General features: G+C 30.5%; 1 protein-coding gene across 1 annotated transcript; it reads left to right on the forward strand.

Moving 5' to 3' along the window:
• Positions 1-549: 549 nt before the first annotated feature.
• LOC134707491 (uncharacterized) lies at positions 550-19,758 on the forward strand. Its single transcript, XM_063567269.1, has 5 exons — positions 550-675; positions 2,805-2,834; positions 6,130-6,171; positions 13,134-13,209; positions 16,705-19,758. Exons 1-5 carry the CDS (start codon positions 603-605, stop codon positions 17,699-17,701), a joined length of 1,218 nt encoding a protein of 405 aa, XP_063423339.1. The 5' UTR covers positions 550-602; the 3' UTR covers positions 17,702-19,758.
• The last annotated feature ends 581 nt before the right edge of the window (positions 19,759-20,339 follow it).

A 20,339-nucleotide genomic window follows, 5' to 3' on the forward strand; every position in this document is an offset into this window, starting at 1 on the left:
TTCGAATTTCGAGTCCTCAATGCTCTTCAACTTTATACTTATTTGGCTTTCTAACTGTTTTGATCTGAGCATCACTGATGAGTCTTATGAAGACTAAACGCGCATCTGGTGTATCAAATTATAAGCCTGGTATTTTTTATAAATAATTTGGCAGCACTACTTCGATGGACATTTTTTATATTATGCATGCTGCAATTACATCAACGGTACCAGTTTAATTCCACCTGATACCACATTTTGAAAATTTATGTCTCGGAAAATATAAAATTGCTACTAAAGTTTAAGTGAACTCTAAAAAATACGAGAGTAATTCATATGAGTAAATGGACAAGCTAAAGGATTTCAATTTTATATTTTACGAGAAAATTTGGACAATTACAGTATTAAATATTTTAAAAAGTGCAACCATCGTTGCAAAAAAGCTATAAATACATTAAATTTATACGATTGTCCTCGAGAATACACGACATCATATTTCCGCATTTTAATATGCCTTGTTGTGCTTTCAGAGTGGTTTCAATATGCAATTTCCGATAGATTCATACTTTAAAATATTTCCTTATAATTAGTAAAACTAAAATGGTACATTTCGTTCCACATCGATGGAGATTTTGTTGCATTTTTATTTCACTTTCATACTATTAGCTTTGGATATTGGATACACATTTATCAGTGGTAAGGATTATTTGCACAGGAAACCTTTAAGTGTTCTTGAAGACAACCTGTTAAATAGTTTTATTTTTTAGAAATACAAATAAAGTTGTTAACCTTTTTAAAAACATGTATTGTTAAACGATATTTCTTCTTATTATAATTTAATTACTTAGGTAAATTGAAATAAGCAGTGCACAATGATAATTAGTACATTGATACATTGGTCCTAGATACTAAATTATTGAAAAATATATAAACTTGACTGAATAACTAGCATTTTTTTTTATAGGTTCCAAACTTGTTTTTTTTTGGCCATGACATTGTCAGTTGTCCTTTCTGTTGTTGCATTGTAACCTCACAATCTTTAAGTTGTCATCATAAGATGACCATTAAACGTGCAGAATGTTGAGAAATGAATCTTCCTTATTTTTATTAATAAAGAAAAATATCTGAATATTTTTTTCTAAATATTTTATTCCCATATATTTCCATATTTCCATGATTCTTTCTGTGCTAATAATCTCGTTGTTTTTATGATGATAACGACACAACTTTTTTTATTTAGATTTTAGAGAATGAATAGTATGATTTTAAGATTTCCATATTATAGTTTGAAGTAACAACATTACTGTAAAAATGTAGTAACTTGTGTAATTTCAAGTTTTATTCATTTTTGTTGTCATAGTTGCTTGTTTTCGTGATTAAGATTATAACACAATGTTGACCTTTTTACCTATTAGAACTCTTTGTTTTGTTAATTCATCGTTGTCAAAAAAATGGAACTTAATGAGACTGTCATACAATTGAGAGGTTTAGCGCTATAAAACCCGGTTCAATCCACCGTTTTCTATACCAAGAAATGTCTGTACCAAGTAAGAAATATGAGTTGTTAGCCATTCGTTTGGTGTGTTTGAGCTTTTGATTTTGACATTGGCTTATTGACTTTCTGTTTAGAATTTTCATCGGGTAAACATTTTTGTTATTTTTATTTTTTTGCTAGGAAAAATTTACTATAGGACAAATAAATCATCAGCTTAGATAAAAATAAGAACCGTCTTTTGAAATTAAATTTATATTAAACATTCTTTGCTCTTCAACTTTGCATTTGTGTTTACGTCGTTTCCCCCTTTTTGCAATGACATTGACAGATTGTTTTCGACTAATGCGTTTGTATATTCCTTTGGTAACTTGGCTTTCTTTTAGAAACTGCTTATTATGTGTATTATTGACGAACACATTATGAAAGTGTGATATGTACAATAGGAACTTTACATCTTATACTTCTGTTCATTAATTTCAAAGCCTGTAAAAGTCCTGCTTTCCAGAATTAAATCGACATCTGTATTACGACAAATCAAATTTTGATATTTATTCACAAAATATCTATAATTTCATTATTTGCGAACTACACTATATTTGTATAGATGATACTGAGACTGAAACAGATTTGTTAACGTTCTGATGGTGGCTGCAGTGTACTGACGTATACAAAATGGACGCTAATAACTTAATTTCACGTGGATGTATGGGTTATAACCTAGTGGTATTGATATAGTTTTACAACAGAGATCTTGGGATTAAATTGGCATCTCTGATTGATATAGGTTGCTATTTTGATAAAGTCATAAAAAATATTCATTTATTTGATTTAAAAAACAAGCAGTCGGTGGTGACTAAGATATTGTGACAAAAATCCATAGAAGAAAGAAGAACAGCTTCCATTGGCAACTAAATAATAAAAATGTGTGGCTAGGCACTGAAATTTGAATTGATCAACAGATAAAAACCTGGTTTGTTCTACCATGAGCAATATAACGAACCCCCCATGTGGAGCAGGATCTGCTTATTCTGAAGTTTTCTGTGATGTGTTTTGTACACTGTTGTTTGTCTGTTTGTCTTTTTTTCTTTTTTAGGCTTGATGTTGTCTGGGTTTTTATCGACTCGTGAGATTGAATGTCCCCTCATAAATTGTTTATTTCTACTATTACAAAATATTCTATCAAAGAAACAAAATCCAGAAAAAGACAGATAAATAAATAAGCATCATGAGCTCGAGTGGTCAGGTATCAAAAACAAAAGAGGAAAGGAAACCTCTACAAAGCAATTAAGTTGCACCCGTTCAAATATAATTTTCGTTTTTTCTTCTTCAGGTAATTCCAATGTTACAGAAAAGACAACTGGTAAATACTCGTAATAAGGATCTAAGTTCTGGCATGAACATTTTAACATTGCTTCTTTACATAATGTTTAGAAGAGAAGAAACAATGATAGTTTTTGTAATATTGACATATATTGACCGGAACGGTTTCTTCATATCTGCCCGCATTTTCAAGGAAAGTGTATAAATCCTGACGGACTTCTAATGTTTTATTATTTATTTGTATACCTGAAGTAAGACACATTAGCCTAATATGTGTCAGTAGTTTACCAATGTTCATATATAGTAAAACTATAAAACACATTTATAAAACTGATAGTTAACGTAACTTTATTTTTATTACTTCATTTAACCAAGTACGTTAATATGTTTAAAGATGACGTTGAATTTCGAATAATCAGAATACGTTTAAAAAGTGTTCGAGTAAGTGCTTAGTAATAAAAATTCCTAGAACCAACTATGCAAATGAGTACGTATTGAAATACTTCCTCTATAAAAACAAAGTTACAATATATCCAATGACTAACTTTTTTTTATTTGCATCACAGTATAAAAGTATATTAAATATAAGAACATATAAGATCGCTTGTACAAATCATGTGTTGCAGTGACGTTAAACTGTAGGATAACACAGAGGAAGTTATAAAAAATGCTGAACTTTTTTAACTCGACAACTAATTTGTCGAGTTTGTTGGATTGATACTTTTAAATACTTAAATATTCATATTAGCTCTACTTGGCGACTTTTTAACATTTATTTAGAAACGATTAAAAAAAAACACCCTTCTCACAGATAAAAAGAGCAAAACTCATTTTTTAAATGTAGGAAGTATAATTCGCATCAGGGGGCGATTCACAACAACACTTACGACAAAATGCACGACGATTAAGAGAAGGGACAAATGTTACGACGTCAGCTTACCCAATGTCAACTCCCCGATTTAAAAAAGAAACATATCCTTTTAGCCAAAAAGAATCGCGTTAACATAACTCATATATACTTATCGCACCGCGGGTAAACTATCACGTTGTGATTGGTTTAATGCTGTCACGTGGTGACCCCTATAAGACCGGAGGGGGTTAATAAATTTTATAGGGATTTCATGACGAGGTAACGCCAATGGTGACGTCATATGTCAATGTTGTTGTGTTTCATTGTTTATTTTTTAACAAAAGACATCAGAAAAAGTCCAGCGTGCGATAAATTCGTTATACAATTAACTATACTGACCCCCTACGGATCCATAAAGGGTGAATAAAATCAATAGGGGATTCGGCCTCTGGCCTCACCCCAAATGAATTTTACTAACCCTCTATGGATCCGTAGGGGGTCAGTAGCGAACCATATAACTCATAATATTACGCGCGTTCATATGGACGTCATGAAACGAGACATAATTTCCACGCAAAAACTGCTATACCGACGTATAAGGAAATAAAAATTGGATCGAAGCTGTATAATTGTACGGTCTGAGATCTAAAATACCTGAATACTAGTAGTCGTCTGATCTGTTAATGTTGATTGTGTCCTATATTCCCAATTGTTATTTGTATGGTAAGTTGTGCTTCTTTTACTCTTATCCTGTCAATGCTACACTATACGTCCTTTTTTTTTGTTAACATGCGATTCACTCAGGGTTTTTTATATCTTGATTTTTTAACGATATTTTAACATCGGTAAACTACTGTTACGTTAAATCTAATATGAAATGGATCTAAATGTATCCCCTCCTTGTCCTCCTTCGTTTCAGCCTTTCATTCAATATAACTTTATATTATTTTTTTTTCTTTTCTTACCTTTAAGAATATAAGTATAGGTGTAATAATTGTCAATGATTCGCTTAATCAGACATACATATAAACAAAAGACACTTAGAGACCAACATTAATGTTTCTTACCGTCATGTGTGCTTGATAACATTATATTAACTTGCTTTAATCAGCAGTATCGATAGTTGGTATAAATTATGTGTGATGTGTGTTGCGTGACATCAGTCAATATTGCTCTTGAACCAGAATTGACTTATCATTACTTAATATAAAAGGAAGATGTAGGATGACTTCCAGTGAGATATTTATCAATCAGAGTCCAAAATGACGTAAAATATAGGCATACATAGGTCACAACACGGCCTTCAACAATCAGAAAATTTTATTTTTTATAGAAAGCTATAAAAACACTGGTTTGTTTATTCACAAGAATTCTACGACGTGAATTATCATTGATATGGTCATATTTATAAATTAAATGTTTATACAAAATTTCTGAATTTTTTAAATACTAAGGCATTTCTACCTCTGGAATGGATTACCTTAGCTGCATTTGGCAAAACTTTTAGGAGTTTTGGTCTTTAATGCTCTTCAACCTTGTACTTTCTTCATTTATTATTTGGTTTCGAGCGTCACTGATGAGTCTTTTGTAGACGAAAAATGGTCTGGCGTAAATACAAAAATTTAATTCTGGTATATATGATGAGTTTATTGATATAGTCATAATTGTAAGTTACTGATTACAACACTTTGAAAATTTTTGACATACTTAGAATGCTCTACCTCAAGATTAGATTACCTTGGCTATTGTTTGCAAAAGCTTTCTTTAGTTTGGGATCCCTATGTTTTTAATCTTTGTTTATTCGAGCGTCACTGATGAGTTTTTTGTTGAAGAAACGCGCATCTGGTGTACTATGTTTTAGTTTTGATATCTATGATGAACTATTTTTACATGGTTGCAGTAATCAAATTAATTCTGCGTTCGATGAAGACTGGGCTTACATGATAGATACTTTGTATCATTCTTGCGTATATGTTTTAAGACTCTTTGTACACTAACTAACATATGTAAACTACAATATGTATGTATGGAAGATCAGTTTGAAGATAAAATAACGAGATACCAAGGTCGCCACAAAAATGACAAGTCGAGAATAGATAAAAACAAAAAAAAAACATGGCAAAAAAAACCCGGCCAACTACCAAATACACATTTAAGTTATACTTGGAGGTTTTTTCTATATATACCTTTCTTTCTTGCAAAAATGGAGGTACAACTTAATACTGATAATTGTGTAGTGAAATAAACGTTTTTTTCATAGATCTTGGATTTGTACAATCAGTACAAAATGATTTTATTTCTTTCAATTCATGCAATTGATAAATAACAACTTTACGCATATATAAAAGAAAAAATGTGAATGTAAATGACATCTATTGAATACATCTTAAATGTATTACCTTTGAGCATTGATAATTGCATATCATAGTGCATCGATGAATAATTCAGTAATATATATATGACCATTCTGTATTTCTATCTACAGATATATACAATAATGCACAGTTGAACTTCTTCACCACTGTTGGTATGTATTGCCTACTATAGAATCAAGTTTCCAATAAATTTATGGTTTTGCAAAGAATTTTGTTAACCTTGTAGAATATCTTTTAAAATTAAATGTTTTTCTAAGATATCATCTTTGAAAAAAATAAAAATAGTTAGTTTCGCTTGAATAACGTATACAGAATAGCGAAAGAAACTACTTTTATATAACGCAATTTTTGGCCACATTTTAGTAAAATTTGTAAAGTTAATGCTGTACACGTGGAACATATCAAAGTTTGCCAAAAACAAACTATGTGTAAACCTGTCTTTCTATAGCTTCTTTATATAGGAATCAGAATACTTACCTTAAGTAGCACTCCACAGTTAGAAAATAAAATTAGAAATGAAACACATATTAACGTTTTATCATCTCCTATTCCTGGTTTTCTAATACATTTACCTAACTGTGTGTGTTGTACATGTGAATATGAATGTAATCAGTATCTTCAATAGATTTGATTTTCAAAAGTCAAAATGGTGAAATATAATTCCTTTTATAGGTATCCATTGCAACATTCTGCATTTATTTACCATAAAATATTGCAAAAAGGGGGTGAAAATGTCACATATCCCCCAAAATTTGGATCAAACTAGAATTGAAATGCCTTTGAGTGATTCATTTTTAGAAACTATTAATCTTCTAATGATCAAATTAAAATGGTTGTCTTTTGCCTCATTTTTTCGTAAAATTTAATCGTAAAATTTAATCACAAAAATCGTGTGACAAAAAGTTCGAAAAAATCATTACAATAATTGCCCGTCCATGTATGGTATGAATATGCAAATACGGACTGTCATAGGGAAAACAGCCTATATTACATACATAACATAACCTTGATGTTCATATAAACCCAATACGAAGGCTGGGTCGATGCCACTGCTGGTGGAGATTTATTTCCCCGAGGGTATCACAAGCCCAGTAGTCAGCACTTTGTAGTGCTGACATGAATTATCATTGATACTGTTATATTTAAAAATTAATACTGGTTCTCTGTAACTATTTAAACTCTTACATAGGGAGTGTGGCACGCATGGTCATGGATTTTCTTTAAACTTTACACATTTACTAGTCTTGGTGAAACAAACAAAAAAATGCAAAATTTTGGTTGCTAAGCACATCGGTTGCCATAGCAACCGATACCCAGTTTTACCTGTTCTGAATATCTATGAATTTAAGCTTAAAAAGGCTATTTTCAACATAATTTTTCATAATAAATGACTAAGAGAAAGAATATTTTTTTATGATTTTATTAAATATATGCATTTTATTAATGTAATTTAATAACTGATATTTTCAAATTCATTTTCAATAATAATCACATACACCCCCCTTTTTATGTGGTTGGCATTAGGTAAAAAATACCCTTTTGAGGTCATTTTTGAATGCTCAAAATAATTTTTTGCGGATACCTGAGTTAAAGTCAACCATGAATTCATAAAAATCATAGTCTTATCTTATCAATGATGCGAAAAAGTCATGGGGAAGTATGTCTCATTTTTTTGTTACCATGGATACAAAATGCCTAGTTTTCATTTTTTCAGATTTTTTTATTTTTTTTAATTTTTGAAAAAAAATGTTTCAAAACCTTTTTCTGCATTCAGAAAAAATAAATAGATGAAAAATTTGTAGAAATAATTGTAATCATTAAAATTTTAAACATAATCATATATAATGGTATTATAGTTTTAACTGTGTTGCTATGGAAACAATTTTATAATGATACACAAGTTTAAAACAATTTTGAAAAAGTTTCAGTTAGTTTCTTTAATTTGCACAAAAGTAGGAAAACTAAAACACTTATTAAGTTTCACTGTATACACACATGTGTATATATATACATAATTTTGCTAGTATAGCATACAGGGTTGGCAAAGTATTACCCGCCCGGGAATTCCTGGGTATGAAAACCCGGGAATTCTTGGGTGGGAAAACCGAGGTTTTCCCGGGCTGGGCAATACTCCCAGAAATTGGGAATACTGGGCATTACTGGGCAATATGATTTTTTAAGCTCATTTTAACATAAAATAGTAATGTCTTGGTGTAGTTTCATAGTATTACAGCTAAATATATACTTTTTATACAGATAACCATTGAGAGTCATTTCTAAATGAATGAAAAATTCAATTTCATTCCCTTCTAAGGAAACCTTGTTAATTACCAAGCATTGTTTCAATAATCCTGGCATACTTTGAAAAAAAATATTGCAATGTTTAAGTGAATTGTTAATTTAAATGTTATACATTCATACATTTGCCATATTGCTAAATAAACATCCTAAGGGGTCATGCCATTACAGCTATTACATTAATGCTAGCAAGACAAATCTTTGTTTGACTTGCTTGCTTTGCTTGTATCAATGTTTGCTCATGCATGGCAATTAAGATAGGAGGGGCTTCAGCTTGTATACATCATACTTAAATTTTATTGGACGTTATGTTTGAAGTTAAGGACACTAAATTTTAAAACATCACAGGATGACAAATATAAAGCCCAATCGTAGAAATGGAAGCCAAAAAAATTGTATATGTGTTTTCTCGAAGATATGCATTTTTTATCATTCAACTGAAAAGACTGTCGTCAAGTACTTTTAGTAAAACAAAAAAGCTATTCGAACACACCTAATCTGATTTTGTGATTCATTACATAGGTATTTCATCTTTTAGTACTGTGATTTTTTTATGTTATGAAATCAACCTGTAGTTTTGCTATATAAAAATGATAGAATCTGAAGCGAGATGATATATCAAATATTCTTGCTTTTTACGTTTTGAAGACAAAATATTCATCTCAAACACACGCTAACATTAGAAGGTGCACTTGATTTTCTAATAAAAGTGATAAATTAAGTAAGGGGGGATGACTTAATTCATCCCTTTTATTTATTATGTCTATTGTTATTGAATATTGCGCACTTTGCATTAATTTTTGATTGTAAACCTTCAAACTGATTATTCTTTGTTTATAGAGAAGGCGATGAATGCTTTCTGTAATGTTTACTATAGTAAGACATTTTTTTTAAGAGTGAATAGAAACAAATAAAATAACAATTTTCTTCTCAAATACAAAGTGTTTTATTGTAAAAAAAAAACCAACCATTTGAATAAGTTTTCAATTTATCTATTACATAGTTAAGCAGAACAATTAGATATCAAGTCGACGACATGGTTATCTATCAAGTTGATTGAAGAAAATGCATAACCTCTATTTTTTTTAAAAATTAATACGGACAGAGAACATATCAATCTATAAGTTTAGTTATTTCCGTGTCTGTCCTTCCATTATGTGACTCGAGAAAAAAAATCAAAAAATTGGTAACAATTGTATCAAAAAGAGAAAATCGAGTGGGACCTTCTTATGTTAGGGTGTGTTTGAGTTGAATATTTTGTCTTAAAAACGTACAAAGAAAGAACATTTGATGCATCATCTCGCTTCAGATTCTATCATTTTTATATAGCAAAGCTACAGGTTGACTTTATAACATAAAAAAATCACAGTACTAAAAGATTAGATATATATGGGTCAAATGAAATACCTATGTAATGAATCACATAATCAGAGTAGGTGTGTTCGAATAGGTATTTTGTTTTTCTAAAGTACTTGACGACAGTCTTTTCAGTTGGATGATAAAAAAGCATATCTTCGAGAAAACACAAATACAATTTATTTGGCTTCCATTTCTACGATTGGGCTTTATATTTGTCATCATGTGATGTTTTAAAATTTAGTGTCCTTAACTTCAAACATAACGTCCAATAGTATGATGTATACAAGCTGAAGCCCCGCCTATCTTAATTGCCATGCTTGAGCAAACATTGATACAAGCAAAGCAAGCAAGTCAAACAAAGATTTGTCTTGCTAGCATTAATGTAATAGCTGTAACACATATAAAATTGAAAGGGCTGATTATTGTTACATAAACAAATCTGCATTATAATCAGAATAATTACTTACTAATTAGTGACAGTACATAAATACATTATTTAAATGTAATTTTTCTTACATGTAATGTTAATTCTTAATAGGAGTTATATTTATTTAAAAAAAAAGTTTTTTGCTTTATGATTTACAGTTTTACCAATCCAGACAAACAAAAAAGGTTATATATATCTGAAATGTATAAAATTTATGTTAGATCACTGAATCCTTTATAAAATTCAGACTAGTATTTTATATTACCCAGTATTGCCCAGTATTACCCACTAAAACCCAGTAAAACCAAGGTTTTCCCAGTATTTCCCACTGGGCTGGGCAATACTCATAAAACCCGGGTTTTTGCCAACCCTGATAGCATATCAATAATGGTGTTAACACTTGAAGGAGACAAATACAATTTTGCTAATCTGGATAAAAGGATCATGAACTATATACAAGAAAAACTAGAAAGAAAAAAGAAAATCATTTAAAAAATTATATGTTCAAACTGCAATATTTGCCATTGAATGTAGTGCCATTGAAACAAGCTGTCCATTTGCAAAAATACTGATCAGTGCTAATTTTTACAAATTCGTTTAATGAACTTCCATTCCTATGATAAAATGCTTAAAAATAGACTAAATCTTCATACAAAAAAGCTCTTCTGTAAATTTTCAATGTAATGCTGTGTCAAAGAATGATGGGTTTTACAAGTCGTTCCATCAACTGTTATTCAAATGCTGTAGTGAAGATTAAAGATCATAGTGTCACTTGGTGTTGACAGTTTGGAATTATAACTACTAGCTCTTTTTATAAATAATATTAAGAAGATATAATCAGAAATTGACAGTTCAAGAAAGGCCAATCTTAAAATTGTGTGTGTGAGACACAGAAATAAATACAAATGAAATATTCAATATTGTTGGGGGTGGGGGTGAGTAAGATTTTGTAAAATTGAAAAGATCGATTAGTTGCGGTTTGCTTTATGTCCAGTGTCAAACATAGTCTATTGAAAAAAAAAAATTAAAGTCAATAATTTGATACAATTCAACACAATAAATAATAGAACCAACCCATAAAAGAATTAATAAAAGGGTTCTTTAGCAAACAAAGGGCATAACATGCAAAGGCGGCTATGGTCACATGTACATTTGACACATTTCTTGTTTGACGTTCTGGTAGGGGAGAATCTTTCGTTTCCAAAAAGTTCCATTTCCCAACGAGAAACTGCGGAAAATCTGTCAGTGAGTGACTTTTGATAGTACAACTACCAAGACACAGTTAAGGTTGGTCAGGTCAAGTTTTTACCCCAAAACAAATATTTTTCCTATATTTATAAATTTTATCGGTCAGGTCATTGACAACCTTAGAAAAGGTCACATATTCTGAATTGTTCTGAATTCTTTAATATTTTTTGCTCTACTTTTTCATTATAATTTATATATCAAATGATCAAATTTTATTATATTTCAAATTTAAAATAAATCCGTTAATAAATCAAAAAGGGTATAAGTCTTTTCATGTGTTCAGGTTTAAAACAGTTTTCTATATTTGTTTCTTATATTTATGCTTTGAATCTTGGACTATTATACTAAGTTAGTATCAAAGTTTCTGATTGAATGGTCTAAATTTATAACAATTCGAATTTGACATACATCCTTTGAGAAGTAAACAAGTTATTAGCGTTTTAGTTTTAGACCGGTCGTTAGCGTCACCAATCAAAGGGAGATAATTCGCATTTTGAGGAATATTGATGAATGATCACTTTTTAGAAATTAATTTCACATGTTTCTAGGTAGAATACCCATAACTTTTTTTGATTTTTGAGTAAAACAAGACTGAATTTAATTACTTTTGTATTTCATTGTAGTAGATGTAGCTGCATAATTTCACAACACTACACCAAATATTGCATTTTTCTCAAAAATCTCAACTTTCTCTGCCGTTACCATGGTAACCAACCAATATATATATATAGGTTGGCATTATTTTTCTGACTAGTCTAATGGGATCTACATATCAGCCAATTTTCAGAAAGATCGGTGACTATGTGTGCCGAAAAAGTTTAAGTGGTTACAGAGAATGAGTATTTAAAACTGTTTACAATATTTTGATGATTTTTTTAAATACTAAGGCTTTTCTACCTTTGGCATAGATTACTTTAGCTGTTTTTGGCAACACTTTTATGAATTTTGAATCTCAATGCTCTTCAACTTTGTACTGTATTTGTCTTTTTCTAATTTTTTGGGTTTCGAGCGTCACTGATGAGTCTTTTTTAGACGAAACGCGAGTCTGGCGTATATATAAAATTTAGTCCTGGTATCTATGAGTTTATTTAAGACTCAAAAAATGAATTTTATCACACACTAGCTCTCATATTTGAAATATCCACAGAATCCAAAATGCGAAACTACACACCTAACTGTGGAGAGCTACCTTACTTTTCAAGTGAAGGCGTATTAAATTATAAGCCTATTACCTGTGATAACTATTTAAACTATTTGGGTGGATGCCACTGCTGGTAGACGTTTCATCCTCGAGGGTATCACCAGCCCAGTAGTCATCATATCGGTGTTGACATGAATATCAATTATATTGTCATTTTTATTAAAAAAAAATATATCCAAGGCATAGATAATCTTAGCCGAATTTGGCATAATTTTTTGGGAATTTTGAGTCCTCAAGGCTCTTCAACTTTGTACTTGTTTGGCTTCATAACTATTTTGATCTGAACGTCACCGGTGAGTTTGATGTAGACAAAAAGCACGTCTGGCATAATTAATTAAAAGCCTGATACCTTTGATAACTATTTACAGGTATTAAAATATCATCATCGTCGTCATCATCATCATATTAAAGTGGTACTTGTTTCGATAACGATGTTTAATTCATAAGTTTGAATTGCAGCAGTTTTTTATATAGAAATTTCACAGAAGCAAATTTGATACTGTAAATATTTATTATGAATAATCCTAGTTTTTAATTTAAGAACTTCCACATTTCAAGTATTTCTGATTTATATGTTTAAGGTGGAGCTGCACTGTCTTTGGTTTGTGTGTTTTTACTGGTTGCAGTATCATGTCATCTAGCAAATGTGAAAACGAGGTAAGAATATTTAAAATTGCACTATAAGTCTATGTGACATGTCTTCACAGTTAATGGTAATTGGAAAGATATATTTAAAAAAGTAATGAATTCCTATGTCAAAATGTTTTATTTTTTTATTTTTCTTTAAAAACCTTACCTTTATCTAATGTAAAATAACACTAATATATGATTTCATGTCGATATATGTACACGTTGCAACCATAGACAAAACCGACAGCACAAAACCTTACATCGAACTCTGAAAATTATAGTTTTATGTAGCCTAGGTGAACGAGTAGTCTATGGCGCTTGACACAGTGCGGGCGGTGTTACCACAATGTCACATAAGCAAGGCTCGAATCTCCCTGAGGGAAAAACTAAAATTTTCATTGCAAGTTTAAAGATCTATCATTGTTTGATATAATTTTAGATAAATATTTATTATAATAATGTTAGCTCTGTATAACCACGTGCTATCCGATGGAGAATGTCTGTCATAAAGTTGTCCCTCGTTAAGACATTCTCCCAAATATTTAACTTTATAATTCATTAATTAGTTTAACAATACAAATTCAATTGATCATACCAGGTCATCCTTATATATTCACCTTACATATCTATTAATACATTGAATAGCCCTTGAGTCTAACAATCGATTGTTATTCAATGGTTTTTGATACTCCGGAAGTCGTCCTCAAAGATAATTATAATAGATGGTTTATAGATAATATATAGAATCATTTTATTCTTATTTCACATATAGGTGTGTTTATAAACTCATCATATGTACCAGGACTAATTTTGAGCGTCAGACGCGTATTTTGTCTACAAATGACGCATTAGTGACTCACGAATTAAAATAGTTTAAAAAGGCAAATTTTGATGCGAATTTGAAGGGAATGTAGGCTCCAAAATTCCTACTTCATTGGAAGAAAATCCTAAGTGTTAAGAAAAATATAGCGTTTCGTAACTGTTAGTTTATAATTTTGAACATATCAATGCCAATTCACGTAACCACAAATATGTGTTCCTTTTCTTTCTTAAACTTCTCATATGTTAATATATATGGATTCCATAACTGCAACAAGTGTGTTACAACATTTTTCCAATCGATACAGTATGGTTTTAATATTTAAAGTGCGAGCCTTGCAGAGCTTTTTAAATATTTAAAATTCAACTTTTTTGAGTGGAGAAATATCATAATACACGAGTTATAGTGATGGAATCTGTTTAACTTATGATCTATACCCTTTCTTTCCAAATATTTGCATAAAGTTGTGTTCTTTTTATGTGATGTCATCAGACATGGTTGCCTTTTTATCACGTCATAATAGGAAATTCAGAAGAAATCAAGGAAATGAACCTAATATAGAAAGAATGTCAGATCTCATTTGCAAAATAATGTTTCTCCATCCGATTTTGATGTGAATAAGAGAGTTTGACAAGGTTTATGGCATGAAGTCAAATTTATTAAATTCTTTTGTTCGAATGCGGTTAACTTACCTCTCAAATCTCAAGGCTTAATATCTATTTTTAGGCTAATATACCAACTTAAATGGTAACATATAATTTTAAAATTTGACTGGTACATGTGTTTTTCAAATGGACATAAATGGTTTAGGACTTAAGATTAAAACAAAACATTTTGAATTTTGCAAATTTTCATGCATTTTCTAACAATACACATATATAGAATAAACCAAAACAATTTTGGTAAGGATGTAGCTAAATTAATACTTATTCAGTTTATATACCTGACATTAGAGAGAATTTTTTTTTCTTTCAAGAAAAAATACCAGACTGCTGATATATAAAGCAAAGACTTTTTTTTCGGAGAACACAAATACATGTAAATTTATCAATAACAAGTTAGCATTTAATTTTTAATGGTCTGAATTTAAATATTTATAGAGAGAGTTTTATATCCATACAAATAAATCAAAAAGGGGATTTATATATTATTGTGTTGGTTTTTAAAATAAAAAATCTCAAGATATATAAGTATTAAATTTTACCTTAAGCAAAAGAAAAACAATTTATCAATCCGGTCCTCACAAACTATGTCCGAGCTTTTTCATTCCTTTTTCATTCCATCCATTGAAATGATGATTACCTATGTTTTACATTTAGTTCATTTTAAAAAGTGAACTCTTATTCAGGTTTGAATATTTCAATGGGAAAGGATAATTGTGTAAGGTCACTCGAAAGTGTGAATATGTTCTAAATTTGCCAGACAATACATGGTCATGTTTTATGAAGATTTAAGCCCTCGGCTTCCCCTTGGGCTTAAATCTTCATAAAACATGACCAAGTATTGTCTAACCTATAAGTACATAAGATTTTTTCACACTTGTAAACTATATGTCATTGAAATGGTCATTACGTAGAACCGAATACAAATTTACGAACAACTTTTCTAGCAGTTAGGGAACGACCATTCAACTTTAAAAAAGGGGGATGGATTTTTTACAATTTGATTAAAAAAATCGGCTCATACAGAGGATTAGAATGATCAAATATAACGAATCCAACGCTTCACCATACATTATAATGTTACGCATTAAAACGTAGGCTGCATTAGCGTGCTTACAGACGAAGAAAAGAATTGCGATGATGAAGATCACTACATTTCTATCTTTTCTGTTTGTTTCAAATGGTATTTTTTCTCCAAGGAGAATTTGGCAAATGGAGATGGTAATGTTTTTTAAATTTATTTCTTATTGTATTTCAACGGATCTGAGATACTACACAAACAAACAATTAACCTCACCCTTTTCAGTAATGCTTTTATGAGTGAATAGTTGTTTGAGTAAATACCAGCGGCAAATATTTATATCAGTGTGTATACATCCAGTCGGTTTGGGAAGACCTCTTTAAATGAATTATGTGTTCGGCAACGATGATGGATGATTTGTTATAAGGGGTTAATAACGCTACGTAAAGTGTTTTTATAATAAATAAATACAATGCATATCAAATTTAGACAAATATTTCTGTAATGAACTTTATTAATAAGTGTTATAAGTATCAATTCTATATAAAAATCGTTTCTTTTTTAAATGTACATGGGCAAATTAAAGTTCTGAATGCCTAGTTTTGTGTACACTTAACCTACACAAGGCCTACATCGACTATCGACTGCATGTAGACAAAACATGATTTAAACTACATGTAAACATTGAGTTTTATCAATGGGAACGTAATTATGTTTAGTTTATATGTGAGTTACACTGACACAAAACCGAGTTTAGGTCGCTGCGAACACGGCCTTACTCATTTATGTAGGATTCATTTGCAAAATTAAAAGCTCAAACACATACATAAGTGCTGCTCTTTAGAATTAATAGAAAGTGAGTTTTTAATGTTCATATTCATAAATATTAGTTTTGATATGTGCGTGATATTACATTTCACAGATTATCCTTTTTTCAAGAAAAAGTACAAAAGTATACTTTTAAGAAAAAAGACAATTGTAAATAACTACTTAATTATAATTTATTTTCTTTTTCAAAGATTAAGAACGTTGGAAAACCAATTAGCTAAAAGCAAAAATGAAAGACAAAAGCAGTCCATACTCAGTCCTCAACCATCAATCATATCAAATGCACCAGAAGATGTCGAAGATATACCTCGTGTATCAAGACGTTCGGAATATATCCGTGTGATAAGAAATTTTAAGGATTTGAGGGATCGGGCATCAAGAATATTTCCATTTTTTAATACTCCACGTAGCAGTGCAGATACATTCGACTTATCGAAACAAGACGACCCTATTTACGATGACATATCGCAATATCGTCCAAAAGGGCAGACACCCGAAAACCAGACACACTGGTGTTGTTGTTGTTGTCGTATCTTGCCTAATAATTATGTAAAAGCAAACACATTAGATGCAAAATCGCCGGAAATGAATCATGATGCACATCAAGACACACATGAAATAATAGATAGCCAATCTGCAAAAGAAAAAGTAAATATAGAAGCAGAAATACACCACGATAACAGCGATACATTAACAAGGAAAAAAGATAAAAGCGATACATTAAAAAAGAAAAAAAAGATGCAAAAAGAACAAGAATCTGGCAATCATATTGAGGTCAAACACGTAGATTTTGATATACGAGAAATATGCATTCAGCCGACCACCACAGATGAGGTTACAATAGGAGTAACACAGAAACCAGTCAAGCAAGTAAACAAAGAACAGCAACTCGTGTCGTTCGGGAAAACAGCTATAATACCTTACACAGGACAACAGAAACCTAGACTTGAGCCAAGGACAGTCGACCCACTTTCGGTACAAGGAAAATGCAATACTTTTTCAAGTCATGGAACAAAGAAAGTTCAAGGGATCAAACTTCCTTTTCCATTCCCAATTAAACAAGCAAAATCTTTACCTGCATTGAACGAAGAACCAATAGATGAGTTTACAGGAACGTCATCGGAGGATGAGAAGGAAAGAGATCCAAGTTATATTGATATGGGAGATACCTTAATTACGAATCAATGACCATTTCTTACACTTACTAGTAGTATAAGAAGAAAACAATCATAACTTGATTATACAGGACCAAATCATATCACATATACTAGTATTTATACTTCATATCATGGTGGACGAATACCATAATTTACGTTGTTCTATAGTCATATATTTAGTTTTTGATACTGTTGTATTTAAGAAATAATTGATGCAATCTATACCTTTATTGTAGTTTTAACATGGTAGGAATTATATTCCTGATTATTTTTGCCCGAGCGATGTTGAGGGCTAATATAACACGAATATAATGCCTATAATGAGGTAGGAGTTTGAACAGCCTGCAAAAACGGTTGTCGTATTTAGGTCAAATATGTCAATTTCGGAATGCAACACATTACAGTCATCATAAATGAATAAGTAACATCATGTGCACCATTTAAGAGTTTGAAAGTGCTTTAAAGTTAAAAGTGCATCGGTTTGTTCACAACGCGAAAGAAGCACGTCATACTAGAATGCCGAATAACTGATATAGATGTTTTTATTAAAACGACATACCCTTTTCGCATACTTTGTAGGTTATATCGCGTATGGCATACCAAGTGTAATACCCTTGTTTTTTTAACATTTTCTATTACTGTCGTGTTTAAACATATGATAATGTCAAATAAATACATGGTATTCTATATTGCATGCTTTATCCCCCATCGATGGATAAAATGTTTTAGCCCTCTGGTTATTATTGATATCCTGGATTGATATAAAAGATTTAAATTGTGTTTTATATCATTTTCTATGCAATACATGGAAGTACTACAATGTAGTATAAAAGATCAAATGTTTAATTTTACATAATGTTTCCTCATCATCACGAGAAATTCTTGCTAAAACGAGAATAATAAAAGGATGTTTAACCTTCATCTGTGTATCACTTCCGGCGCATAAATTCTTTATTTCATAGTGAAATGTTTTAATAGTTGTCAAGTCAAGTCAAGTCAAGTTTTATTGTAAAATCGGTCAGAATTTGCAATCAGTTGCTAGGTTTGGTTTTACTGTGATTATCCATTTAATTGAATAACAGCGAGTCAAAAACAATAAAAACAAGTAACATTCCTTGTGATTTTAAGGTCATTAGCTGCTATAATTTCAAAAGGGATTCGTTCAGTAAGACCCCTTTTTGGCCCCAAAATGTAGCAGTTTTATAAAATTGTGAAAATGTAATCTTTTAGCTATTTATTGGATGGTTGAATGCTTCTGCTACATAAATATGGGCTGTTTTTTTACATTACAAGTCATACTATGAATTATTCACAATTTTAGCATTTTAGATAAAATTTTGACGGTTTCCGTAAATTAATGTGGCCACATTCGTGTTCATTCATAATATTGAAATGAAAGTTGTATTTGATGATAATACATAACATATATAATAAAATCAACGGTACCAATTTTGTTGCACCAGATGCGCATTTCGACAAAACATGTCTCTTCAGTGATGCTCGTTGCCAAAATATTTGAAATCCAAAAATTATATAAAGGATGAAGAGCTATAATCCAAAAGGTCCAAAAAGTTTAGTCAAATTCTAGAAAGGAACCAGAGCTTTGCATGAGGGAGATACATTCCTTAATTTATAATAATGTTAAGGATGAACATAGCATTTTTGACAAAAACCATCTGAAAAGTGACGGGTTTTTTTTGCATATTTAAAAGATTTTTCATATTTAAGCTTGAATCGGAGCGTTTTTAATGACTAAATCAGTTAACATCTTTCATATAAACTAATTGAATCAACTGAAATAGACACTTAAGTGTTTAAAAAGTGCCCAAAATATTTCGTTAGATGAACCTGAAATTTGAGGCCAAAATCGGCCCTTACCGGACCTACTCCTTTGATTGAACATGTAAAAACGTATAAAAGTAATAAACGTTCTTGAAAATGTTTGAAATCAAGAAAGCAGCTTTTAATAAGTTCAATATTTATAATATATATGTAGCTAATGGTCATTTCTTCAAGGTAAAAATAAATTATTATTTATGTTCTTATATATTATACATTCTTCGCCTTATGAATATTCAGCGTTGAGCATTCCTGGTGACGGTAAATCAAGAAAAAAGAATACATATGAAATAAAAACGATAAAGTAAATAGAAACTAAATATGAGAAGGGGAAAAACACGAAAAAAATGGGGTAAAGTTATCTGATATCGCGATTCTTAAAGCAAGAAAAAATCGGTATATAATATACACTCTCAGTTTTAAAGGTCGTGTTTTTATAGACATACGGCATAACGGCATATGTATAACTCATAAATCATGGTATCTTTTTCTCTTGGTATACATTATTCACTTTATAATGAATGTATTCTTTTTTTCAAAGATGGTCAGCAAGATTACTTTACCAATAACTAAATCTTTATTTTTCTTGTAAAACTCGTTTTTTTTAAACGTCTGATTTGAAAACTTCACAAAACTCTTTATAAAGAACGATATATAGCTGAATCATCAAGATGTTCGACTTAACATATTTCTAAAATGCTGAATACTATTCTTTCTACACTAAAATATTGCCTTCAAAAATATCATGATGAGATATTTTCAACCAGTGGTGTCAATCAGATGTGGATTCTTAAAAATAAAAAAGATCTACTGATAAATATTGCATCACA

This window comes from Mytilus trossulus, chromosome 2 (assembly GCF_036588685.1).
Source record: "Mytilus trossulus isolate FHL-02 chromosome 2, PNRI_Mtr1.1.1.hap1, whole genome shotgun sequence".
Lineage (NCBI taxonomy): Eukaryota > Metazoa > Mollusca > Bivalvia > Mytilida > Mytilidae > Mytilus > Mytilus trossulus.